The sequence below is a fragment of the Bos mutus genome, chromosome 8 (assembly GCF_027580195.1).
Source record: "Bos mutus isolate GX-2022 chromosome 8, NWIPB_WYAK_1.1, whole genome shotgun sequence".
In the NCBI taxonomy this organism is placed as follows: Eukaryota; Metazoa; Chordata; class Mammalia; order Artiodactyla; family Bovidae; genus Bos; species Bos mutus.
In genome coordinates this window covers 52185366-52212872 of record NC_091624.1, presented here as the reverse complement: position 1 = coordinate 52212872, position 27507 = coordinate 52185366, and the positions used below count along the sequence as shown (strand labels likewise).

The 27507-nt window shown below is 49.7% G+C and overlaps 3 protein-coding genes across 3 annotated transcripts; all 3 read right to left on the bottom strand.

The window, feature by feature from the left end:
* Positions 1–5418: 5418 nt before the first annotated feature.
* Positions 5419–6381, bottom strand: LOC102269614 (olfactory receptor 2S2-like). The gene has a single exon (XM_014482927.2). The coding sequence runs from the start codon at positions 6379–6381 to the stop codon at positions 5419–5421; it is 963 nt and encodes a 320-aa protein (XP_014338413.2).
* Positions 6382–14737: 8356 nt separating this feature from the next.
* Positions 14738–15676, bottom strand: LOC102284033 (olfactory receptor 13J1). Its single transcript, XM_070376111.1, has one exon. The coding sequence runs from the start codon at positions 15674–15676 to the stop codon at positions 14738–14740; it is 939 nt and encodes a 312-aa protein (XP_070232212.1).
* A 4432-nt stretch (positions 15677–20108) lies between these two features.
* Positions 20109–21282, bottom strand: LOC138988976 (olfactory receptor 13J1-like). Its single transcript, XM_070376110.1, has one exon. It carries the CDS (start codon positions 21045–21047, stop codon positions 20109–20111), a length of 939 nt encoding a protein of 312 aa, XP_070232211.1. The 5' UTR covers positions 21048–21282.
* Positions 21283–27507: the final 6225 nt, after the last annotated feature.

The following is a 27507-nucleotide window of genomic DNA, read 5'->3' as shown; positions in this document are numbered from 1 at the left end:
ACTTCGCAGTCCCTGCCCAATTTAAAGTTCAGACTCTGCAATGACACAGGTTTGCAGACTTGGCACGATGGGGCTTCAGAGACCCCAGGTTCCCTGTGCTGCCCCAGGAGGGCCTGGCTGGGTGAGGTGGGCCCAGGAGAGACCCTGGACTGGAATATGAAGACTGGGTCTCACTGCAGTCCTTCCCCTTGGACGTGAGGCTCGAGGGTTGTGATTCTGTAGCCTCGCCTGGGTGTCCAGGGTGTCTCCTGGCAAGAGTGCTGTGGGGACCTGCACTCATGAAAGGTTAAGGAAAGTGAATTGCTGTAGTGGGTGAAGTGCTGGACACTTGTTGGGGATGTGAAGTCAGGGATTGAGGGGGTGGGTGAGTTTGTGCAGGTCCCCTTTCATTTTTCCCTTCTTATGCCATTCTCTTTCCTTCACACGAAACAATAACTTGACACAGTTCAGGGCTTACAAAGCAGCCTTAAGTAACACTGCAGCAATTGTAAACTTCCCGTTTACTGTGATTTGTCTCTTGGAATTTTTTTTGGTCAAAATACAGGTCAAATAAAATATTGGCATTCATCACCACTTATTTTCTAGCTGCTCAGGACCGGGCCCATCTTGGCACCCCATGGATGCCCACAAACATCCAAACAAGCTCCTTGACAGCACTCCCTCACCCTCCAGCCTACTTCTCTTTTCTTCCCAATCTCTCAGGGTGTCTCACAGCATAGAGCACTATCGGCCCAAATAACCCAGAAGCCTGTCATGGCCCTACAGTCCCCTCCTCCCTCAGCCACCTCTGCCATCAGTTGACTGTCCCCAAGCTTTCTCAGCTCCACCCTCTTTGCCTGACTGCCCACCTGGGTCAGGCCCCATCGGTGTTTCCTCACTTCCTGCCCTTGGGCGGGCGCCTTTCTACTCTGTGCTCTATCTGAAGCCACATGATCTTCCATTTCTTAAACATAATATTTTTTAAAATTCAAAACCATGTTCATTTTAGAAGTATTGACCATTACTGGAAAGAATAATCAGGAAAATAGTATTTATCGGTAATCCCATCTCCCAGAGGAATCAATTGTTAGCCATATTTTTTATAGTTTTCCATAATACTCTATAGACATACTTATTCATATATCCATAAGAAAAATACCTTTAAAAAGTGGGATTATATGGAATACAAACTTATTTGTTCTGCCTTTTTCTGTTAATTACAGTGTGAACATTTCAAACCATCAAATATTCTTAAAAATATAAGATTTCTAATGGCTGGGTCACAATCTATGATTGGGCTCCACCAGGATTTATTTAAACATTCTGCTATGGTTGCGCTTGAAGAGTTTTACAATTTTTTTTTTTTTTACCGCAAATAACTCTCGGATTAATACCCATATAGAAATCTTTGCACCTCTAGTAATTTTCTCAGAGTATTTCCTAGAAGTATAGGGGTTGGGTCAGAAGGTTTGGTGTTTTGAAATCTCTTGATGCATACCCATAACTTAAATAGCTGGGATTCAGGACACAGTCAGCATAGCACAGAAGGCCCTGAAGAGGGAGACAGAGCTGAGACAGACCTCACCCAGGAAGGAGGGATCAGAAGGGGCTTTCTGGAAGGGGGGTGGGTGTGGGCACTGAGTGAGAACTGAATGAATTTCCATAATGCCAAGATATTGGGGAGGTGGTCTCTCTGGCCCCTAGTGTGCATACTGCATTCCTCACATGAGATTTGCATCATCCCATCTGGTCCCCAGCCAGTAAAGCCCTGAGGACACTAGTACAGTGCCTAGCCTGGTGTGTGATAAGTGTCCAATATAAGTTAGCTAAAGGGCCAGAGGTGTTTGGACATGAGAGGCAACAGCAAGGGGAAGACAGAGAGGCCAGAAGGGGCATGATGTTCATGGGGAAACTGGGACTAGTTTAGTGTGTCTGGAATGTGTGTGTGTGTGGTGTGTGGTGGAAATAAGCAAGCAGTGATGAGGTTGGGCCGGTAGATGGTCTGGCTTTTATCCTATGAGCAATGGTGACATTGGAGGGATTTAAGCAAGTGTGTAGTATGATCAGATTGGTGTGATTTTTTGTTTTCTTTTCTCAGAAAGATTTTTTTTTTTTTTTTTTAGTGCAGAGGATGGATTTTAGAGTCTGGCACAGCTGTTTCACTATCTGAGAGAGAGAGGAGGTGACAGTGACATCAGAGGAAGGAGAGGACTGACCAGGAGCTGCTGTGAGGTGGCTGCTCTGGGCCGTGGTGATGGATTGGATGTGTGGCGTGGTGAGCGTGAGATATATATGCCTCTGATGACTGCCTGGTTTCTGGCTGGGTGACTTAGGGAGTTTTGGTGCTGTTCCCTGAGAGGGTGACAGACCTTTAGGGGCAGAGGGATGAGTTCAGCTGTGGGCAGTTTAAGTGTGAGGTGCCTTTGGGATTCCTGGAGGGGAAGGGCCAGCAGGAACACCTTGCTGGGAAAAGCAACTGAAGCACGTCTGGAACCGTGGTCTCCTGGCTCCCCAAATGGTGGTCCTTTGCTGTCTCCTGACTTGTTTCAGTGACTTCCTAGAAGGCAGGGCTGTCACCATGAGATACTTTTGCTCCCCACTCGTGTCTGTTCAGACTAAGCCCCTGACTGCTTAGTACAGCACAGGATCCAGTCCCCAGATGTGACATGTGAGGGCTTTTGAGTGACAGTTCAATTCAGTTCAGTTCAGTTGCTCAGTCGTGTCCAACTCCTGTGATTCCACGGACTGTGGCATGCCAGGCATCCCTGCCCATCACCAACTCCCAGAGCTTACTCAAACTCATGTCCATTGAGTTGGTGATGCCGTCCAACCATCTCATCCTCTGTCTTCCCCTTCTCCTCCTGCCTCCAACCTTTCCCAGCATCAGCGTCTTTCCCAATGAGTCAGTTCTTCGCATCAGGTGTCCAAAATATTGGAGCTTCAGGTTCAGCATCAGTCCTTCCAATGAATATCAGGATTGATTGCCTTTAGGATTGATTGGTTTGATCTCCTTGCTGTCCAAGGGACTCTCAAGAGTCTTCTCCAACACCACAGTTCAAAAGTATCAATTCTTTGGTGCTCCGCTTTCTTTATGGCACAACTCTCACATCCATACACGACTACTGGAAAAACCACAGCTTTGACTAGACAAACCTTTGTCGGCAAAGTAATGTGTCTGCTTTGTAATATGCTGTCTAGGTTTGTCATAGTTTTTCTTCCAAGTCGCCAAGTGTCTTTGAATTTCATGGCTGTGGTCACCATATACAGTGATTTTTGGAGCCCAAGAAAATATTCTGTCACTGTTTCCATTGTTTCCTCATCTGTTTGCCATGAAGTGATTGGACTGGATGCCATGATCTTTGTTTTTTGAATGTTGAGTTTTAAACCAGCTTTTTTGCTCTCCTCTTTCACCTTCATCAAGAGGCTCTTTAGTTCCTCTTCAATTTCTGCCAATAGGGTGGTGTCATCTGCGTATTTGAGTGACAGTTCAATAACCTTCTGTTGGGAAAGCTCTGTGGAGCTGCAGAGACAAGCCCCTAAAGAGTCCTGTCCTTAGGCACCCACATTGTTATGAAACATTGTGGACACAAAGCAGAAGGGCTTCAGTTCAGTTCAGTCACTCAGTCGTGTCCGACTCTTTGTGACCCCATGGACTGCAGCATGCCAGGCCTCCATGTCCATCACCAACTCACGGAGTTTACTCAAACTCATGCCCATTGAGTTGGTGATGCCATCCAACCATTTCATCCACTGTTGTCCCCTTCTCCTCCTGTCTTCAATCTTTCTCAGCATCAGGGTCTTTTGAAATGTCAGTTCTTTGCATCAGGTGGCCAAAGTATTGGAGTTTCAGCCTCAACATCAGTCAGAAAGGTTTACATAGCAAACAAACTGTGCCAACAAAGTGTGGTGGGACACAAAGAAGAGCCCCTTTAAAAAGCTAGGAAAGGCTGTGTTCAAGTGATGGTGTCTAAGGTGGCTTGAATAAAAGTCCCAGATCTCCCCAAAGAACAGCATGAACAGCATACAGAGATGTGGGGAGTACCGACAGTGTGGAGAGGGGTTGGTGGTGTGCGGGGGTGAGTAGAACATCAGGCTCACAAAGTGGGGGCTCTTTTCTGGAGTCCCGAGGACTCAGCTGAAGAATGTGATCTTCCTGCTCTGATAATGGGGAGCAAGCATAGGTTCTTGGGTGGTGAATCAGCCAGAATCCAGCCAAAGTAGCAGGACCAGTGTGAATGATGTAAAGCTTTGTTGTGGAGAACAGAGCTGTCATTTGCGGGAGCTGTAGGAGAAGCCTGTGCCATGCTGGGCCTTTGCACTTGGTGTCAGGTCTGAAGCTGCGCTCGGGTTGCATGAAGGGGCAGGTGGGGACAGACCAGCACCCAGGAGGACACACTGGAACTCGTGTCTGGCCCTCGCTGCCTTGGACTCAGTGACACTGGTGACTCACAGGAGGAGCTGGCACTCTCTGCATTGGAGCTCCCTTCTCTCGGGCCTCAGAGCGGGTGCAGGTGGCCTGGCAGGAGCCCGAGGGGCTGCACTGACAGCAAGTGAGGGCTCTACCACCTCAGCACGGCCTTGCCTCTGCCTTTCTACCTCTTCCAGATTCTCTTGTGCTCAACCTGAACCCAGAACCTGAGAGCAAAGAAAGCTCTTGGAGGGCCGGTGGAAACCTAGCTGTATACTCCAGTCCAGAGTCACCACAAGCCAGCTAAGCAGTGCTCCCTGGGTTGATTAACCTGGAAGCAGCCAGTGAGACACAGCTGGCCAGAGAATGGAAGCTCTAGAAACCTCTAGTAGCTCCTGGGTTGATGGTAGGGTAGTGGCATTGTCACCAGGCTCTTCAGGATTCCTTAGTGTTCCCCCTCCCTCCAGAAATGGGGTAGGTGGGCATCCCCAGGCCTTGGTGTCTGCTCTGGCCTGTGCCTTGAATGATTGGCCAAGGAGGTAGAAGTGGAAGTACCAGGTCATTTCTGAGTGGGAGCTGAAAGAATCCACACAGGCTTTGTCATCTTCTCTTCTTCTTTTGCCATTTGACCAGTAGTGTGCATAAGGCAGATGCTTTATCATCTTGAGGCCCACAGGATGAAAAAGATGAAGTAGATCCCCCATCCAACCTCTGATGGACCTGGAGAGTAGCAAGAAAAAGAACCTTTGTGTTTTTAAGCCTCTGCAATTTTGAAGTCACGCCACAGTATAACTAGTTCCCCCAGTGGCGCGAGTGGTAAAGAACCTCCCTGCCAATACAGGAGACATAAGAGTTCCTGGTTCAATACCTAGGTTGGGAAGATCCCCTGGAAGAGGACCTGGCAACCCACTCGAGTATTCTTGCCTGAAGAGTGCCATGGGCAAAGAAGGCTGGCGGACTAGAGCTCATAGATTCCCAAAGATTTGGCCAGGACTAAAGCGACTCAGCACACACACACCTGCCTGATGGACTTAGAGAACAACAGGAAAGCAGGCCATCTTCCTGGAGAGAAGGTCTCCTCTCAACAGAGCTATGGCAGCAGCCTTCACCTCTGCATTCCTTAGGCTGTAGATGATGGGGTTAAGCGAGGGCATCACGACCCCGTAGAACAATGCAAGAAGCTTATCCAAGTAGAGGTCCTTGGCCTTGGGCTTGAAGTACATGAAGGAGATAGTCCCATAGTAAATCACCACCACTGTGAGGTGGGCAGAGCAGGTAGAGAAGGCTTTGTGCCGGCTGGCAGCAGAGGGCACCCTCAGGATGGTAGTAAGGATGAACACGTAGGACAGGAAGATGAGCAGCAGCGGGGGCAGTGTCACAACAGCTGAAGCCACCGTTAATATCAGTGCATTGAGAGAGATGTCCCCACAGGCTAGTTTCAGCACTGCCAAGATCTCACAGAAGAAGTGGTTGATGATATTGTGGCCACAGAAGGGGAGGCTCCAGGTGAGAATGGAATGGAGAAGGGAGTTGGCAAAGCCTGCTCCCCAGCTCAACACCGCCATCCACGTGCACGTCTGCTGGTTCATGAGCTCTGAGTAGTGAAGCAGCTGGCAGATGGCCACGTACCGGTCACACGCCATCATGGCCAAGAGCACACACTCTGTGGTGCCCAGCGCCAGGGTCAGGTACATCTGCAGGGCACAGCCAGGGAAGGAGATGGTGCTCTGGGTTTCCAGGAAGTTGACCAGCATGAGAGGCATGAAGGAGGATGTGCCAGAGATGTCCATAAGGGCGAGGTTGCTGAGGAAGAAGTACATGGGGGTGTGCAGGCGGGGGTCCAGCATGTTCAGCTCAATGAGGAGGGCGTTCCCCAGCACGTTCACAGAGTAGATGCCCAGGCAGAGCACAAACAGGACCATCTGTAGGTTGTGGTGTTCGTGTAGTCCCAGCAGGACAAACTCTGTCATGACTGTCTGGTTTGCCCCATTCATCTCACTCTCCATCCATCTCATTCTCCCTCTTTTCCCGTCTGTTCCACGAAGATGTTGGATTAAGCACCAGTGGGCCTGGGAGCCAAGCAACATGGATGTGTTACTTGGGGTGACTCAGCCCTGCCTCTGGAACTCAGGTTCACCTTCGTTATAATGAGAGAGTGGACTTCAGGTCTGCAAGCCAACTCTCTCTGTTCTGTAGTTCTGGTGTAAGTTATAGGAGATGGGGTCCATTCATACTTCTAGGCTCTTCTCTCTTCTCCCCAGGCTGCCCTAGGGGAGACAAGAGAATAAATTCTTGTTTCTTGAGCTCCTTTTGAATCTGCAGTGTTCTTGGCTGTTAAGAGAAAGCACGTTTTCTAGGTTATGACTTCATATGGCTGAATGATGCCCATAGGATTTCAGATTCATTCACTTACTGAGGATTTGACAGTGCCTACCCTGTGCAGGGTGTTTAGGTGCTGGGCTATATCAGTAAGAAAACTAAGTGAACAAAAGATGCCACAATTATAACAAGTGCTGCTCCTCTTTCTCAAATTAAATGAGATGAGCTTGGGAAGGCAGATGGGTTTTGAATGATGGTCACCTCATTCCTTTGGGCATAAAGGTTGAACATTTCTACTGCATAGGATGTACAGCCTTATTCAGGTGTCTCTCCTTAAGATCACAGACCATGAATTGATTTTTAAAAGAATATACAAGAACATACTTATCCCAATAGAGCCACTGGTCACAACATTTAACTCTGGTCATAAAAGCCATTTGAGTCTCTTCTTGGCCTCCATATAGCTTTTTAGAATAAATGATATTGACAATAATATTACAGAGGAGGGAAATGCAGGTTCTAATCTGGCAGAGGTGTCCTGGGTCACTGACCCACTCTATAAAGGGAGGTGGGAAGCGGCCACAGTCTTTACCCAGGAGCCTCCATGTCTCTTCTGAGGTGGGCTCAGCCCCTTGGGAAATGCCAGTGTCTGAAGGGAGCCAAGTGTCAAGTGTCAGATGGACAGCTGTCTTGTGGCCCAGGTGACCCCCTGCTCTTAGGGATAAATAGGAGCTGATAGTGAACTTTAACTTGTCAGAAGATCAAATCATCCCTCCCTCCATCTCTTCACTCCTTGATGGACGTGAGGCCAATGTCCTATGACAACATTAGAGTCCTCTCTGTCCTTCAGCAATGGTTCCCTCCCTCTCATTCTTCCTGTAGAATTGCATCTATCGTTCATATCAGCCGGTGAGCTTACTCTTCCTAAATAAACCATGTCTGTCCCCAGAGCTATACCTTTGCCCAAGAAGTTCCCTTTTGAAGGCCTGTCCTCCCTCTCCTCCCCACTAGGGGGATGCTTCTTGTCCTCTTCAGAGCCCAGCTCCTCTCTCCTCCTCTCCCACCTGCCCCCTGCACAGTTGTCTGCTCCCTTCTTCCTCCCACAGCCCTTGGCCATCCTCCCTGTTCTTGTGCTGCACACCTGGCTCCTCTGTCACACCTGAGAGCAGACTCTGTCTACTTTGTCCAGGCACCTCATACTGTGAATGCTTCCAAGGCCAGTCAGTCAACAGACAGTCAGTTCAAAAACCCAGCACTGCATGACAGCTTCATAACTAAGTATAGCTCTCCAATATTGACCAAGTCACTTGGCCTGTGAGCCTCAATTTCCTTTTGAAAAGTGATTCTGTGTAGTCCAGATGAGACTCACATAAAAAAGTACTGGTAAATCACCTAGCGGCAAGGCTTCAGGTCAGAGACTGTGCCTTCAACCATGGCACCTGCTGGATCAGTGCTCCCCTCCTCCCAGACAAGACCTCCAGCATCTGTCAGGACTCCCTCTCTCCCCAGAGCTTGTGCTGGTTTTCCTTCCTCCAGCCTAAATCAGGGTGATATTGTTAAGGAAGTTTCTGGATCATATGGGGTAGGTGATTAATCTGGATCAGTCATTGACTGTAAATCTTACCCATGCAAACATTTGAAGGTAGGGATTCTCTTGCTGAAGTTTGGCAAACAGGTGAATAACTGCCTGAGTGTGATGGCTTATTAATTCGCACATCCAGGATATTATTATGGAGCACCTACTATGCACTGAGTGCTGGCGACACAGCAGAGGCTTATGTGCCTTCTTCCCTCGCAGTGTTTGCAGGCATCCCCTTTCTCTTGGTGACCTTGATCCTATTCCCTCCTCTCACTTGGCTTTAGAAACATCTAGATTCTCTTTGAGTCTGGAATGTAAAGACAGAGTAAAACTTGAGGTCTGGAAAGCAGAAGTTAAAAGGGCAGGTCTCTCCCAGGTTATGACTTCATGTGGCTGGATTAAGTCCACAGCTTCATTTCAGATTCAAGTATAAGGCCTTTGTCTATGTCCAAGAGTCCTGATAACCTCCAATTCCGACACTGGACACAGGAGTGGGGGTGTTTTCAGGCAAGTAAATGGTAGGAAACCACCTGACTCTGCATTTCTCTCCCCAAACTTGTCTCCATCAGAGAGACCAAGTGGGAATGGCATGGACATCGGAGGGCTTTGTCATCAGGCTCTGGCCTCCCCTCAACCCGCCTCACCTCCTGCGCCTTCGGGCATGCCTCCCCACCTCAGCAGACCACACTCCCCATTGGTGGACAAACCCCACCGGCTCCTGTCCCCTCCCTTTCTTCTGCTTTCCTCAGGCTGGAGCACCTTTCTCTCTGTACTCATCCTCCAAGGCTCAGCTCACACCCACCTCCTCCCTGGGGCTGCCCTCTCAGATGTCTCCACAGCACTGACCATCCTGACACCGTGATGCTCACACAGTCATTAGCACGGTTTGTTGTGTGTGTCATTCTCTCTTATATAATAGACTGTGAGCCACGGAAATCAAAGGGCTGTGTCCAGTTTACCCCAACCTCCCAGCACCCCACACAGGAGCTGCTGTTTAAGATCCAGTGCTTTCCTTCTGCTAAAATCCTGATCCCCGATTTCCTACCTTGAGATCACCCTCCTTCTCCTTTCCCCCATGTGCACACACAGGATGTGATCACAAGGACGAGAGCTTTGGGGGTGCCATCTCCTCCATGCAAGAACAACTGCTCCCTCTCAAGAGCTAAATGAGGAGACAGGTGGGTTTCCTTGCAATTTAAGCATCTGATCAGAACACATTCATGGAAATCAGAAATAGCCCATGAAGCTGTAGGCTTGTCACCCCAAAGAAATAAGACTCTGTCTAGAAAACACCATGCTGCCAGGTTACTGCCAGCTTGGACTGCAACATGGGCTCAGGCTGGCACCACAGACAGCAACTGTAGCTCTCTTGGTCCATCAAGATGAGCTGAGTTTTGGCTATTTTCAGAATGGATAACTAACAAGGACGTATTGCACAACAGATGGAATTGTACTCAATGTTATTTGCCAGCCTGGATGGTGGGGAGGGGAGGGGAGAATGGGTCCTTGTATCTGAATGACTGAGTCCCTTCCCTGTTCACCTGAAACTACCTCAATATTGTTCATCAGCTATACCCCAATACAAAATAAAAAGCTTAAAGTTTAAAATCAAAAAGATCTTACAGTGGGAAAAAAAAGATGAGCAGAGTCTTGCTGCAGTAACACACAACCTCAGGATTTTAGTGACTTAGCAGGACAGAGGTTTAGTTTTCACCCTTCATATCCATTGCAGGTTTTCAGGGGGCTCTGTTCCAGGTTGTCATCCTAAGAGGCCCTGGCTCCACCCTCTGGGACATCACCAGTTCTCACAGCTGGGGAAGAACACAGGAGAATCTCACACCAGCAGGTCACTGGTCCAACCCAGAAGCAACATGTGTCCCATCTGTCCACAGCCTGCTGCCCTGTGTAATCCTACAAATGCCCAGAGGAGGAGGACCAGACATGCTGCAGAGCATTTTGGGACAATGGTGTTTTGCAGTAGACTCAGGAAACCACTCTAGCATCTGTTTGACAGGTCTGTCATTCCATCATGTCCTGGAAAGTCAGGTTCACAGACAATCACTGTCTAATTCTCTCCCCACTTGTAGCCCTTCTGAGAAGCAAGGTGATGCCCTGGAAGGAGCCCTAGACTGGGAGTGAGGGGTCCAGGTTTGATTCTTGTTCTTGTTCCCCTTCTGCTCTATGACCTTCATTGAGTTTCTCCTTGTGTGAAATGGAATCATTCAATATGTGGTTTCTTACACTCTGTACCATCCCCGAAATATTCCTTCATCGTTCTAGCAACTTCCAACCCAGATAAATATCATGTCAGTTTCATTGGCTGGTAAATCTAGTTTGAACCATTTCATTCTTATTTTAAGCTTCAGACATGATTTTAAAAGGAAGTTGAGGAGCAGAAGAAAAAGCTCCTGTTAGAATGACCCAGAAATTCCCTCATCTGGATTCCTGGATCACTCCACACTGTGATGGCAGAGCCGGTGAGTGTGGGCTTTGGAGTCAGACCGCCAAGCCCAAGTCTGAGACCTGCCACTTGCTATTGGCTATCTCAGTCTCAGCCTCCTTACCTGTAGGGATAAGAATAGTATTTTCTTGTGGGGGAATTTGAGGATTCAGTGAAAGGTGTTAGCACGGATGTTTGCACAGGGTAAGTATTCAGCAAGTGAAGTGGATATTATAGTGTGACTTTGTTCCCTTCTCTAAGCAGGTATTCTGGTTTCTGTATGATGAAAAAAGATTTCATGAGAATAGTCAACATGCTAGATGGATTTTCCTTGCTTCCTACCTGTTGTCCAGTGACATTAGGGCAGGCAGGTGGCTGGAGAAGCTGCCAGGTGAGGTGATCTGAGGCTTGGGAGAGCAGGGTGAGGGAGTGCTGAGCTCATTACCAGCAGACACACTGTGCTGGGGTGGGCCAGGATCGAGGCCCCGAGCTCCCGAGGCTCAGCCTCCTGGTCCCCTGCCACGTAGGCATGTCTCCTGCTCCCTGCCTTCCGGGACTCGTATTCCCTGCCCAATTTAAAGTTCAGACTCTGCAATGACACAAGTTTGCAGACTTGGCACAATGTGGCTTCAGAGACTCCAGGTTCCCTGTGCTGCCCCAGGAGGGCCTGGCTGGGTGAGGTGGGCACAGGAGAGACACTGGACAGGAATCTGAAGACTGGGTCTCACTGCAGCCCTGCTCCTTGGACCTGAACCTTGGGGGCTATGAAGTGGGGTGTCCCCTGGCAGGAGTTTTGTGGGAACCTGTGCTCATGAAAGGTTGTTGTTATAGTTCAGCCGCTAAGTTGTGTCTGACTCTTTTTGTGAGTTTTGTGACCCTGTGGACTGTAGCCCAACAGGCTACTCTGTCCATGGGCTTTTCCTACACAGAAATACTGGAGTTGCCATTCCCTTCTCCAGGGGATCTTCCACCCAAGAATCGAAACTGTGTCTCCTGCACTGGCAGGCAGGTTCTTGACCACTGAGCCACCAGGGAAGGTTAAGGAAAGGGAATTGCTGTACAGGGTGAGGCCCTGGGGCCCTGTGATGGATGTGAAGTCAGTGATTGCGCTGGGTGTGTGAGTTTCTCCAGGTCCCCTTTCATGTTTCCCTTCCTGTGCCTTTCTCTTTCCTTCACAAGAAACGATGACAACTTGACAGAGCTTAGGACTAAAAACAGCCTTAAATAATGCGGCAGCAATTGCACATTTTCTGAATAAACTGTGATATGTCTCTGGGAATATCTTTTTGTCAAGAACACAGGTCGAAATAAAACATTGGAAGACTGTCACCGCTTGTTTTCTAACTGCTGAGGAACGGGACCGTCTTGCCACTCCGTGGATGCCCACAGACAAGCTCCCCCCATCCCTCCTGCCACCTCCAGCCTACTCTTGTCTTCCTTATCTCTCAGGGCGTCTCTCAGGGTGATACGATATACACCCAGAAAACCCAGAAGCTCAAGCATCAATGCATAGTCTCCTCCTTTCTCAGCCATCTCTGCCTTCAGCCCGATGTCCCCAGGACATGAGCTCCATGCTGTCTCTGCCTGACCGCCCACCTGGCTCAGGCCCCATCCCCGCTTCCTCACTTCCTGTCCTCAGGCACGGGCGCTTCCCCTCTGTGCTCTATCTGGAGCCACGTGATCTTCCATTTCTCACAAATAATACTATCTTTTAAGTTCTAACTCATGTTCATTTTAGAAGTATTGAACAAGGTTGGAAAGAATAATTCAGAAGGCAATATTAATCTGTAAATCCATCACCTTTAGGAAACATTTGTAAGTTAATATTTTGTCCTAATTTTCCAGGAATTTCTTTATACATACTTATCCATATATCCTTAAGAAAATATCATTAAAAAATTGAGATTATATTGAGTACAAAGCTACTTGTTCTACCTTTTTTATGTTCATTACAGTGCGAGCATTTTCCATCATCAATTATTCTTCAAAAAATAAGATTTACAATGGCTGGGTCACAGTCCATCATTGGGCTCCACCAGAATTTACTTACACATTCTGCCCCAGTTAGACATTATGAGTCTTACAATTTTTTGTTACCAAAAATACCTCTGTGATTAATGACATATAGATAGATAAATAGACAAATCTTTGTACCTGTAACAATTTTCTCTGAGTAATTCTTAAAACTAGAGGTGTTGGGTCAAAGAATGTGAAGTTTTCATGTCTCTTAACTAATACCCAAACTTACTTGGCAGGAAGTTCATACAAATTTATTCACACCCTCCCCAGCTGTGTATGATATTACCTGCTTCACCGCACTATAGTTAGCGATATATGTTAGAAAAGTTCTTTGCCAGTTTCATGGGTGAAGTATGGTGTCTAATCAGTGACCCTGCTAAAAGGAAGTGTGATTGTAAACTCCCGTCCCCACAGCATAAAGTCCAAACTCCTGTCATGGCATCAAAGGCCTAGCAGAACATCTCTGCAGAAGCTTCGCCCGGGCTTGGTCAGCTGTGGGCTGCGGGCTACGCTGCTCTCCTCTGTGCCTCTGTTCTGACCAGCAGAGGAAGCAGGAAGACAGAGTGGAGGGTACCTGAGGGCTCAGACAAGCACTGTGCTTACCTACCGGGCGCAGGAGAGCTGGCCTGCTGCTCGGTGGCCGAGCTCTCCCATCACACAAGATGGTACCACTGAGGCCAGAGGGGGCAGGGAATGGAGATGCTGTCAAGCCTGAGTCTGTTTCCTCTGTGTGTTCAAACCTAGGAAGAGGCTGAGCTCCAGGAAGAGGTGGAAATGGCAGGGTCTTAGTAGGTGGGTTGAAGACGGGTGAAGCAGAGTCTCCCCAAGGCCACATGAAGCCTGGACGCTCGGCAGGGAGGCAGTGGAGTGGCTGCTGCTAAAGCGACAGAGGAAGCCAGACCCTCCACTGCTCCGGTGACCAGCGTCCCAGGGCCTGGGCTGGGCTGGAAATTGTGGAGGCTGGGCCACGGCACTGCCTCTGCTGTGAGCTCCCCAGGTGCTAGACTGTGCCTGTCATCTGTGAACTTCATCTCAGCTCTGCTCAGATTTGGGGAGGACCCCAGGCTCTGCCCTACATTGATGTATTTTCTGTTTATTTGAGAAACCGGTGTGGGCTTGGGGTTGGGCAGGGCCAGACCTTGGGACAGAGTGAAATCCCGTATTACTGGCTCTTAGAGCAACACTGAAATAAAGCAGGAGGAGCACAGTGAGAGGTGCAGAGTGGGGAGGCTTCCTGGAGGAGGTGTCATTCAAGATGGGCCTTGAGGTGGGGGAGGGGTAAATCAGGAGTTGGGGATTAACAGATTTACAGTACTCTATGTAAAATAGGAAAACAACAAGGACCCCATGTGTAGCTTAGGGAATTTCATTTTAAAAATATAAAGATGGGCCTCGAGGATCAGGCAGTCCTTTTACACATGGAGCTGTGTGCTGGGTGGGGGCTGCCTTGTGGGAAGAACCAAGAAGGACACAGAGACGGGCATTACTGGGCGCAACTTCTGCCGGGTTAGTGTGTGCAGCTGACAGGAGGGAATCTGTGGGGCACAGGGTGGGGAAGGGGATTGGTCATGACCAGCAGGGCCAGGCTACAGGGGTCTGGAATGCCCCCAGTGAAGCTCTTTCATTTCATCCTGAGAGCTCTGGGAGCCATTCAGGGGTTTCAGCCAAGAGAATCATGATCAAATAGACCTTTCCGAAATAACCCTTTGGATGACCCTTGGAGGATACATTGAGAGGAACAAGACTGAAATTTTGAGGACAGCAGGGAGGCTGATGGGAAGACGCGGGGACTAAAGCTGAGAGCTGGCCCAGGGCTTTTGCTTGGGGAAGGAACAAAGGCGGAATTGTGAGCTCGGATCTGTGGCAGGAATAGTGGGAGGTGGTGCTGCCTTTCTGGGTTGAAGATTCCAGACCCCCAACCCTGTGCCCTATCCATCCTCTCTGTAGGGGAAGGCAGACCTGAGCTGCTAACCTGCAGGAGCCCCGGCCTCCCTCACCTGGAGGTCTGTATCCTGCCCCACACCTTCCTGGCAGCCTCCTTCACCTCCTTGTTCCTCAGGCTGTAGATGACGGGGTTCAGCATGGGTGTGACCACAGCACAGAGGACCGTGAAGACCTCGTCAGAGATACGGGCCTCCTTGCTCTTGGGTTTCATGTACATGAAGATGACGGTGCCATAGAAAAGCATCACCACGGCCAGGTGTGCTGAGCAAGTAGAGAAGGCTTTGCGGCGCCCGGCGGCTGAGGGTACCCTCAGGGTGGTGGCCAGGATAAGCGTGTAGGACAGGCAGATGAAGGCCAGGGGCACGGGCAGCAGCAAGATGGCACCCACCAGCAGGAAGACCTCACTGATGGACGTGTCACCACAGGCCAGCTTCAGGACTGCCAGGATCTCGCAGGCGAAGTGACTGACCACACGGTGGCCGCAGAAGGGCAGCCTCATGGCGATGACTATCTCAGTCACTGACATAAAGAGACAGAAGACCCAGGCGGCTCCCGCCAGCAACCAGCAGAGCTGGTGGCTCATCAGCACGGGGTACCTAAGGGGCCGGCAGATGGCCAGGTAGCGATCATAGGCCATGATGGTGAGCAGCAGACACTCTGTGGAGCCTGTAGACAGACTCAGACACATCTGGAGTGCGCAGCCAAGAAAGGAGATGGTCTTCTGGGCTGACACGAGGTGGACAAGCATCAGGGGCACAAAAGTGGACGTGTAGCAGATGTCCAGGATGGAGAGGTTGCCCAGGAAGAAGTACATGGGTGTGTGCAGGCGGGCATCCAGCACGCTGACCACCACGATGCCTGTGTTCCCCAGCAGGGTCACCAGGTACACGGCTGAGCACAGAGGGAAGAGCAGGTGCTCCAGGGCAGGGTAACCTGAAAATCCTTTCAGGAAGAACTCAGACACCTCTGTGCTGTTGACTGGCTCCATATCACAGAGCTCTGGAGGGACACACGGCTGGGAGGCAGGGAAAGAGGGTGCAGGGTTTAGGGGTGAAGCGTATTGCTAGGGCTTTTCGATCCCTGACACACTTTCTCTCTGAAACTCTGGGCAGTCCCCATACTTCTTCCAATCTTCGATAGATCCACGTAAAATGAGGAATGAGGTGGGTCAGAATTTCTCTAAGAGAGTGTTAATGGAAATGTGGGCAATCTGAAAAAGCAATTTGAAACAACGTTGGATTAATCAAAAGCAAAGAATTTACTGTGGAACTTCTCAGAGTCGTTAACACACCACTGTGATTGGTGACTTTCTGAAAGTGATGCAGAGAGCAGGTAGTTCCCAAACTTATTTGACCATAGATCCTCCTTTTACAGAGCACCCGTTAACCTCCTGCAAATAAGTATTCTAGCAGCACAGTTTTGGGAACAATGGGCTGGATGGAAGGTCCTCAAATCTTAGAATCACCTGTAAGGATTACATGAGAATCACCTGGAAAGTTTGTGAAAACAGAGTTTCTATCTTATTCAGTCTGAGTGATGCTGTTCTGTTGGTCAGGGGACCACACTTTGAGAATCACTGGGCTAGATGGTCTCTGAGGGTCCTCCTGGCTTTCAGGAAGCCTTGAATTGTATCATACTGTTCCCACGGATGAAGATGCCTGTCTCATTTATCCCCCAGCCCGCAAAACTCTGATTTACCTCTGCAGTCAGCTCTGGTCTCCATGCATGAAGCACACGTGCTTTGTATTGAGGGGCTCCTGGCCTCTGAGCCTATTAGGGGCTCCTCCACCTGTGAGCCCATAAATCCTGCTCATCAGCTACTGTGGATTGACCTTCAGAATTCATCCTCACCATATTCATTGGAAGGACTGATGCTGAAACTGAAGCACCAATACTCTCATTCCATCATGTCCTGGAAAGTCAGGTTCACAGACAATCACTGTCTAACTCTCTCCCCACTTGTAGCCCTTCTGAGAGGCAAGGTGATGCCCTGGAAGGAGCCCTAGACTGGGAGTGAGGGGTCCAGGTTTGATTCTTGCCCTTGTTCCCCTTCTGCTCTATGACCTTCGTTGAGTTTCTCCTTGTGTGAAATGGAATTATTCAATATGTGGTTTTTAACACTCTGTACCATCCCTGAAATATTCCTTCATCTTTCTAGCAACTTCCAACCCAGATAAATATCATGTCAGTTTCAATGGCTGGTAAATCTAGTTTGAACCATTTCATTCTTATTTTAAGCTTCAGACATGATTTTAAAGGGAAGTTGAGGAGCACAAGAATAAGCTGCTGTTAGAATGACCCAGAAGTTCCTGCATCTGGATTCCCGGATCACTCCACACTGTGATGGCAGAGACGGTGAGTGTAGGCTTTGGAGTCAGACCGCCAAGCCCAAGTCTGAGACCTGCCACTTGCTAATGGCTTTCTCAGTCTCAGCCTCCTTACCTGTAGGGATAAAAATAGTATTTCCTTGTGGGGGAATTTGAGGATTCAGTGAAAGGCGTTAGCACGGACGTTTGCACAGGGTAAGTATTCAGCAAGTGGTAGTGGATATTGTAGTATCACTTTGTTCCGTTCTCCAAGCAGGTATTCTGGTTTCTGTATGATTAAAGAAGATTTCAGGAGAATAGTCAACATGCTAGATGGATTTTCCTTGCCTCCTACCTGTTGTCCAGTGACATTAGGGCAGGCAGGTGGCTGGAGAAGCTGCCAGGTGAGGTGATCTGAGGCTTGGGAGAGCAGGGGGAGGGAGTGCTGAGTTCATTACCAGCAGACACACTGTGCTGGGGTGGGCCAGGATCGAGGCCCCGAGCTCCCGAGGCTCAGCCTCCTGGTCCCCCCTGCCATGTAGGCCTCTCTCCTGCTCCCTGCCTTCCGGGACTCGTATTCCTTGCCCAATTTAAAGTTCAGACTCTGCAATGACATAAGTTTGCAGACTTGGCACAATGTGGCTTCAAAGACTCCAGGTTCCCTGTGCTGCCCCAGGAGGGCCTGGCTGGGTGAGGTGGGCACAGGAGAGACACTGGACAGGAATCTGAAGACTGGGTCTCACTGCAGTCCTGCCCTTGGACCTGAATCTTGGGGGCTATGAAGTGGGGTGTCTCCTGGCAGGAGTGCCGTGGGAACCTGTGCTCATGAAGGGTTGTTGTTATAGTTCAGCCGCTAAGTTGTGTCTGACTCTTTTTGTGAGTTTTGTGACCCTGTGGACTGTAGCGCACCAGGCTACTCTGTCCATGGGTTTTCCTACACAGATATACTGGAGTTGCCATACTTATTCATATATCCTTAAGAAAATATCATTAAAAAATTGAGATTATATTGAGTACAAAGTTACTTGTTCAACCTTTTTTATGTTAATTACAGTGTGAGCATTTTCCATCATCAATTATTCTTCAAAAAATAAGATTTACAATGGCTGTGTCACAATCCATCATTTTGCTCTACCTGAATTTATTTACACATTCTGACCCAGTTGGACATTATGAGTCTTAGAATTTTGTATTACCAAAAATACCTCTCTGATTAATGACAAATAGATAAATAGACAAATCTTTGTACCTGTAACAATTTTCTCTGACTAGTTCCTAAAAGTAGAGGTGTTCGGTCAAAGGGTGTGAAGTTTTCAAGTCTCTTGACTGATACCCACAACTTACTTGGCAGGAAGTTCATATAAATTTATTCACACCCTCCCCAGCTGTGTATGATATTACCTGCTTCACCGTACTATAGTTAGCGATATATGTTAGAAAAATTGTTTGCAATTTCATGGGTGAAGTATGGTGTCTAATCAGTGACCCTGCTAAAAGGAAGTGTGATTGTAAACTCCCGTCCCCACAGCATAAAGTCCAAACTCCTGTCATGGCATCAAAGGCCTAGCAGAACATCTCTGCAGAAGCTTCGCCCGGGCTTGGTCAGCTGTGGGCTGCGGGCTGCGCTGCTCTCCACTGTGCCTCTGTTCTGACCAGCAGAGGAAGCAGGAAGATGGACTGGAGGGTACCTGAGGGCTCAGACAAGCACTGTGCTTACCTACAGGGCGCAGGAGAGCTGGCCTGCTGCTTGGCGGCCGAGCTCTCCCATCACACAAGATGGTACCACTGAGGCCAGAGGGGGCAGGGAATGGAGATGCTGTCAAGCCTGAGTCCGTTTCTCTGTGTGTTCAAACCTGGGAAGAGGCTGAGCTCCAGGAAGAGGTGGAAATGGCAGGGTCTTAGTAGGTGGGTTGCAGACGGGTGAAGCAGAGTCTCCCCAAGGCCACATGAAGCCTGGACGCTCGGCAGGGAGGCAGTGGAGCGGCTGCTGCTAAAGCGACAGAGGAAGCCAGACCCTCCACTGCTCCGGTGACCAGCGTCCCAGGGCCTGGGCTGGGCTGGGCTGGAAATCTTGGAGGCTGGGCCTTGGCACTGCCTCTGCTGTGAGCTCCCCAGGCACTAGACTGTGCCTGTCATCTGTGAACTTCATCTCAGCTCTGCTCAGATTTGGGGAGGACCCCAGGCTCTGCCCTACATTGATGTATTTTCTGTTCATTTGAGAAACCGGTGTGGGCTTGGGGTTGGGCAGGGCCAGACCTTGGGACAGAGTGAAATCCCGTATTACTGGCTCTTAGAGCAACACTGAAATAAAGCAGGAGGAGCACAGTGAGAGGTGCAGAGTGGGGAGGCTTCCTGGAGGAGGTGTCATTCAAGATGGGCCTTGAGGTGGGGGAGGGGTAAATCAGGAGTTGGGGATTAACAGATTTACAGTACTCTATGTAAAATAGGAAAACAACAAGGACCTCATGTGTAGCGTAGGGAATTACATTTTAAAAATAAAAGGACAGGCCTCGAGGATCAGATAGTCCTTTTACACAGGGAGCTGTGTGCTGGGTGGGGGCTGCCTTGTGGGAAGAACCAAGAAGGGCACAGAGTCGGGTATTGCTGGGAGCACAAGGCTCCTGCCGGGTTGGTGTGTGTGGCTGACAGGAGGGAGTCTGTGGGGCACAGGGTGGGGAAGGGGATTGGTCATGTCCAGCAGGGCCAGGCTGCAGGGTCTGGAATGCCCCCAGCAAAGCCCTTTCACTTCATCCTGAGAGCTCTGGGAGCCATTCAGTGGTTTTAGCCAAGAAAGAGACATGATCAAATAGACTTTTCTCAAATATCGCTCTGGATGACCCTTGGAGGATAGATTGGCTGGAACAAGACTGAAATCCTGAGTCCAGCCGGGAGGCTGGGGTCAAGTAGCGGAGACTGATGCTGAGAGCTGGCCCAGGGCTCTGCCTGGGGAAGGAACAAAGGTGGAATTGTGACTTGGATCTGTGGCAGGATCAGTGGGAGGTGGTGCTGCCTTTCTGGCTTGAAGATTCCAGACCCCCAACCCTGTGCCCTATCCATCCTCTCTGTAGGTGAAGGCAGACCTGAGCTGCTAACCTGTAGGAGCCCTGGCCTCCCTCATCTGGAGGTCTGTATTCTGCCCCACACCTTCCTGGCAGCCTCCTTCACCTCCTTGTTCCTCAAGCTGTAGATGACGGGGTTCAGCATGGGTGTGACCACAGCATAGAGGACCGTGAAGACCTCGTCAGAGATACGGGCCTCCTTGCTCTTGGGTTTCATGTACATGAAGATAACGGTGCCGTAGTAAAGCATCACCACGGCCAGGTGTGCTGAGCAAGTAGAGAAGGCTTTGCGGCGCCCGGCAGCTGAGGGTACCCTCAGGGTGGTGGCCAGGATAAGTGTGTAGGACAGGCAGATGAAGGCCAGGGGCACGGGCAGCAGCAAGATGGCACCCACCAGCAGGAAGACCTCACTGATGGACGTGTCACCACAGGCCAGCTTCAGGACTGCCAGGATCTCACAGGCGAAGTGACTGACCACACGGTGGCCGCAGAAGGGCAGCCTCATGGCGATGACTGTCTCAGTCACTGACATGAAGAGACAGAAGACCCAGGCGGCTCCCGCCAGCAACCAGCAGAGCTGGTGGCTCATCAGCACGGGGTACCTAAGGGGCTGGCAGATGGCCAGGTAGCGATCATAGGCCATGATGGTGAGCAGCAGACACTCTGTGGAGCCTGTAGACAGACCCAGACACATCTGGAGTGCACAGCCAAGAAAGGAGATGGTCTTCTGGGCTGACAGGAGGTGGACAAGCATCAGGGGCACAAAAGTGGACGTGTAGCAGATGTCCAGGATGGAGAGGTTGCCCAGGAAGAAGTACATGGGTGTGTGCAGGCGGGCATCCAGCACGCTGACCGCCACGATGCCTGTGTTCCCCAGCAGGGTCACCAGGTACACGGCTGAGCACAGAGGGAAGAGCAGGTGCTCCAGGGCAGGGTAACCTGAAAATCCTTTCAGGAAGAACTCAGACACCTCTGTGCTGTTGACTGGCTCCATATCACAGAGCTCTGGAGGGACGCACGGCTAGGAGGCAGGGAAAGAGGGTGCAGGGTTCAGGGGTGAAGCATATTGCTAGGGCCTTTTTGAGCCCTGACACACTTTCTCTCTGAAACTCTGGGCAGTCCCCATACTTCTTCCAATCTTCGATAGATCCACGTGAAAAATAAGGAATGAGGTGGGTCAGAATTTCTCTAAGAGAGTGTTAATGGAAATGTGGGCAATCTGAAAAAGCAATTTGAAACAACGTTGGATTAATCAAAAGCAAAGAATTTACTGTGGAACTTCTCAGAGTCATTAACACACCACTGTGATTGGTGACTTTCTGAAAGTGATGCAGAGAGTAGGTAGTTCCCAAACTTATTTGACCATAGATCCTCCTTTTACAGAGCACCCGTTAACCTCCTGCAAATAAGTATTCTAGCAGCACAGTTTCGGGAACAATGAGCTGGATGGAAGGTCCTCAAATCTTAGAATCACCTGTAAGGATTACATGGGAATCACCTGGAAAGTTTGTGAAAGCACAGTTTCTATCTTATTCAGTCTGAGTGATGCTGTTCTGTTGGTCAGGGGACCACACTTTGAGAATCACTGGGCTAGATGGTCTCTGAGGGTCCTCCTGGCTTTCAGGAAGTCTTGAGTTGTATCATACTGTTCCCACGGATGGAGATGCCTGTCTCATTTATCTCGCAGCCTGCAAAACTCTGACTTGCCTCTGCAGTCAGCTCTGGTCTCCATGCATGAAGCACACATGCTTTGTATTGGAAGGGCTCCTGGCATCTGAGCCTATTAGGGGCTCATCCACCTGTGAGCCCATAGGTCCTGCTTCATCAGCTACTGCGGATTGACCTTCAGAATTGATCTTTACCATATTCATTGGAAGGACTGATGCTGAAACTGAAGCACCAATACTTTGACCACCTGATGGAAAGAGCTGACTAATTAGCAAAGACCCTGATTCTGGGAAAGATTGAAGGTGGGAGGAGACAGGGAAGACAGAGGATGAGATGGTTGGATGGCACCACTGACTCAAGAGACATGAGTTTGAGCAAGCACTGGGATTGATGATGGACAGGGAAGCCTAGCATGCTGCAGTTCATGGGGTCACAAAGATTTGGACACGTCTGAGCAACTGAACTGACTACTGATGTGTTTTTGAGTGAAAGTTTGATGGGCCTTTCAGCCTGCCTCTTATTTTCTCTTAACCTTTGCCCAGGGCTCCTTGGGCTTCATGAACTCCTAGGCATCAAATTGCAATAAGCTCTGAGAGATTAATCCACTGGAGCTCCCACTGTGCAGGTAGGGAAACTGAGGCTGCACAGCAGGTTCCTGGCAAGATGAGTCTAGAATCCTGTTCTCCTAACAGCATGACAGCTGCACTGAGCTCACAGCAGATGTTTGCTTCTGTTAAACCCCAAATATTGGTTGTTCTTTCATCACCCTAGATGGACATCTTTCTCCTAAGTGTCTCCCCCTACTCCCAATCTTCTCACCAGCTAAGGAGCAGGACTTAAACTTTCCCTCGTGTTTTGGGCTCTTGGAACCCGTGGGACACACTGTCCAAGCCTGGTCTGGGCTGGGCACCAGTCCTCTCAATGCCACCCTTGCGGGAGACAATTTCCTTCTGTTAGTCCTACCATGTTTATTGCTTTCAGAATCGAGAAGGGATTGAGTTCCTCTCACACCCCAGACAGGGTGCTAGGCATTAGCGGAAGGAATGAGAACACATGTGCCTCCAGGCCAGGAAGCCTCAACCATTCCCTGATAAAAATCCTCTCCAGTTCCTAGCTGAGCCTCATCCTGCTTCTGTTGGCATGCCTCTAGTGACGGGAAGGTTACTCCCTTAGACACACTTTTCTTTTTGCTGTCAGGCCACTCGACGCGTCACAAAATCCTTCCTGATGTGGACTCTCTCTGGGTCTCCCTGGGCCTCCAGCACCCAGTCAGGCCCAGGCTGGGGCCCCTGTGGACTCTGCCCTCACATGCACAGACGTGGGGTCCCGAGCTTTGCGCGCTGCCTCGGAGGCGGAGGGGCATTTCTGCAACAAAGAGAGCACTGGCCTTGCCCTGGGATCTCAGATAGAAGGCCTTCCCTCACTTTACCTGTTTCTATGTACATTGCTGGGTCAGCAGAGCGTGAGCTGGGAGCTCCCTTCAAGTCTCAGCAGGGAAACTCCAGGCTGGCTTCCTGGAGAGGCACCCTGGACAGAGTAGCAGTGGCAGCAGGAGGCATGCCAGGGTTGGGGAGGCACAGAGGTGGTGGGCACTGTGCTGCAGCCCCAGTGGCTGGGTCAGACCATGGCCTCCTTCTTTGCGTAGTTCAACGGACCACAGAATTTATCCCCTAAAGTCATTGGCAACTGTCTGCAGTCAATGGCTGCAGACACGCCTGTCAGAAGATACATACACCCACACAGGCCACCACACAGGCACCTACCTGCCTGTGTGCACAAACACTTGACTGGCAGCCAGGTGCACACATTCACCTGTGAGTATACACACCACATCAGGCTCATGTGTGCATGTACAGTCCTTTGCTTGAGTGTATGTGCAGCAGGCACTCACTCTTGTTCTCTTTCACACACACACATGCACACACACAAACACACACACAACCAGTAGAGCAGGCCCTTGGACCTGTGGCCAGAGCTTCAGAGGACCAGGCAGGACAGAGGAGGTGCGTGGAGACCAGGCAGGGGCCCTGGGCATATCACAGGAGAAGCAGCAGCCCTGCGCTTGGGGAGCAATCTCTGCCTGGGATGAACCATGAGCACAAAGAAAGCTCAGACCCCTGGACATGGTGAGCAGACCTGCTCAGTGCTTCATCTGCATTCTGGCCTGAGTGCTGAGAACCTGAGAATCTGAGCCGCTCAGCCCTCTCTCCTGGACTGGGTGCCAAGAAGAGCCAGGAGGAGCGATGTGGCTGCAGGCTGTGGGACTCTGCTTCCCAGAGCTGGGCCAGGGAGCTTTGTTTGCAGAGCCCACAGTGTCTTTCAGTGTATCTTCTGGCCAAATGCTATGTGAAAACCAGTTCAAGTGCCACTTCCCCTGGGGAGCCTCCCTTTATCCTCTCCCAGCCCACCTGAGCCCTCTGTCCTGTATGCATCATGGCCGTGTGTGTGCACCTGGAGGATGGTGCTCACCTTTCTCACTGGCTTCCAGCCTGTTGCTTAGCCCCACCAGCCCACAGGGAGGTCTCCCACTCCGCTTCTCACCCAGATTCTGAAGGCCAAGCTGAAGCCCCTAGCCTGGCCACAGCCAACTTCTTCCTGTCCCATTGCCACTTCCTGAGGCTAAGACACATTGGGAGTGAGCAGCTGGCTGCTCAATCCAAGCGGTTCCTAGCCTGGATGACACCTGTCTGAACTGGGAGGGGGCTTGCAGATCAGCAAGACCACCCCATGTTATGTATGGGAGAAATGAAACTCAAAGAAGGAAGGGGCTTGCCCAGTGCTGCACAGTGAGTTAGAGGGGAAACCAGGGCTGCAGGAGTTCCCTGGGGCTCCTGATCCCAGCCCTTTCCTCTGCCCCATGTCACCATTTTTTTACTTACCTTCAGCCTCTTCCAGATCCATGTGCCTTGTTTCCTGGAAGATGTTTCTGAGACCAGGAACCTTCACTGGCTGTAATCAGGAGAAAACAGGTCCAAGAAGCAGGTCTGAGCCCCCTCTAGCCAGGGAACCTCAGTGGACAGGACCCGGAGTTTCACATTACTGGAGCTTTCCAAACTAAGAAGACACACCTAGGCTGTCGTAGAGTTTAGTGAAGTGTTTGCAATATGATACAGTTAAGTGGAGCTCTTAGAATTTGGGAGAAGTAGACCACTTTCACTTAGAATGCAATGGCAACCCATTCTCTGCAGGGACAGGAGAGCCTGTGTCAGGTTTGGTAGAACTAGGAGATTCTGGTGGGCTCAAGGCTGAGCAGGGTGCCCCGTGGTTCACTGTCAGCAGCCAGGGACTGCCCACCTGATCAGCTCCCAGCCCCATGCTGGCTGACAGCCTCCTGGGGAGCAGGGACCTTTCAAAGCTCCCTGCACCAGGGGAATGCACCATCCCCAAGGCAATTTAGAGGCAGAAGGGGAAATTCACCCAGCTTAGAAACTTTGGGGTACTTCAGGGATGATGTCCCAAAGACCCAATTACACAGAGTCTACTTAGAGATCTTAATTGGTGTAGAAAAGTTGGAGGAGGTGGCTCAGGGCCAGGAATCCACCCTCACAGGTCAGTCCTCAGTGTGGGCCATGAACGTGTACAGGATCAATAAATGAATGGATGGATGGATGCACAATTAAGTCAATGTATAGGCCACTCTTGGTGAATACATTTAAAGACATTGGGGTGACTGAATGAACAATTGATAGGCAGTTTCACCTTTAAGGGAAACTCTGTCCCCATTAACAGCCACACTCCATTTCCACTCAAGTCTCTTCTGGCCCTCAGTTCAGTTCAGTCGCTCAGTCATGTCTGACTCTTTGCGACCCCATGAATCACAGCATGCCAGGCCTCCCTGTCCATCACCAACTCCTGGAGTTCACTCAAACTCATGTCCATTCATTGGTGATGCCATCCAACCATCTCATCCTCTGTCTTCCCCTTCTCCTCCTGCCTCCAACCTTTCCCAGCATCAGCATCTTTCCCAATGAGTCAGTTCTTGGCATCAGGTGGCTAAAATATTGGAGCTTCAGGTTCAGCATCAGTCCTTCCAATGAATATTCAGGATTGATTGCCTTTAGGATTGATTGGTTTGATCTCCTTGCTGTCCAAGGGACTCTCAAGAGTCTTCTCCAACACCACAGTTCAAAAGCATCAATTCTTTGGTGCTCAGCTTTCTTTATGGCACAACTTTCACATCCATACACGACTACTGGAAAAACCACAGCTTTGACTAGACAAACCTTTGTCGGCAAAGTAATGTGTCTGCTTTGTAATATGCTGTCTAGGTTTGTCATAGTTTTTCTTCCAAGTCGCCAAGTGTCTTTGAATTTCATGGCTGTGGTCAGCATATACAGTGATTTTTGGAGCCCAAGAAAATAGTCTGTCACTGATTCCATTGTTTCCTCATCTGTTTGCCATGAAGTGATTGGACTGGATGCCATGATCTTTGTTTTTTGAATGTTGAGTTTTAAACCAGCTTTTTTGCTCTCCTCTTTCAACTTCATCAAGAGGCTCTTTAGTTCCTCTTCAATTTCTGCCAATAGGGTGGTGTCATCTGCGTATTTGAGTGACAGTTCAATAACCTTCTGTTGGGAAAGCTCTGTGGAGCTGCAGAGACAAGCCCCTAAAGAGTCCTGCCTTCGAGGCACCCACATTGTTATGAAACATTGTGGACACAAAGCAGAAGGGCTTCAGTTCAGTTCAGTCGCTCAGTTGTGTCCGACTGTTTGTGACCCCATGGACTGCAGCATGCCAGGCCTCCCTGTCCATCACCAACTCCCGGAGTTTACTCAAACTCATGCCCATTGAGTTGGTGATGCCATCCAACCATCTCATCCTCTGTCGTCCCCTTCTTCTCCCACCTTCAATCTTTCCCAGCATCAGGGTCTTTTCAAATGTCAGTTCTTTGCATCAGGTGGCCAAAGTATTGGAGTTTCAGCCTCAACATCAGTCAGAAAGGTTTACATAGCAAACAAACTGTGCCAACAAAGTGTGGTGGGACACAAAGGAGAGAGCCCCTTTAAAAAGCTAGGATATAATAGCCAAGACATGGAAGCAACCTAGATGTCCATCAGCAGATGAATGGATAAGAAAGCTGTGGTACATATACACAATGGAGTATTACTCAGCCATTAAAAAGAATACATTTGAATCAGTTCTAATGAGGTGGATGAAACTGGAGCCTATTATACAGAGTGAAGTAAGCCAGAAGGAAAAACATAAATACAGTATACTAACGCATATATATGGAATTTAGAAAGATGGTAACAATAACCCGGGTATGCGAGACAGCAAAAGAGACACTAATGTATAGAACAGTCTTATGGACTCTGTGGGAGAGGGAGAGGGTGGGAAGATTTGGGAGAATGGCATTGAAACATGTAAAATATCATGTAGGAAACGAGTTGCCAGTCCAGGTTCAGCGATGCTGGATGCTTGGGGCTGGTGCACTGGGACGGCCCAGAGGGGATGGTATGGGGAGGGAGGAGGGAGGATGGTTCGGGATGGGGAACACATGTATACCTGTAGGATTCATTTTGATATTTGGCAAAACTAATACAATTATGTAAAGTTTAAAAACAAAATAAAATTAGAAAAAAAAAAAAAAGCTAGGAAAGGCTGTGTTCAAGTGATGGTGTCTAAGGTGGCTTGAAAAAAAGTTCCAGATCTCCCCAGGGAACAGCATGAACAACATACAGAGATGTGGGGAGTACTGACAATGTGGAGAGGGGTTGGTGGTGTGCAGCGTGGGTAGAACATCAGGCTCACAAAGCGGGGGCTGTTTTCTGGGGGCCCAAGGACTC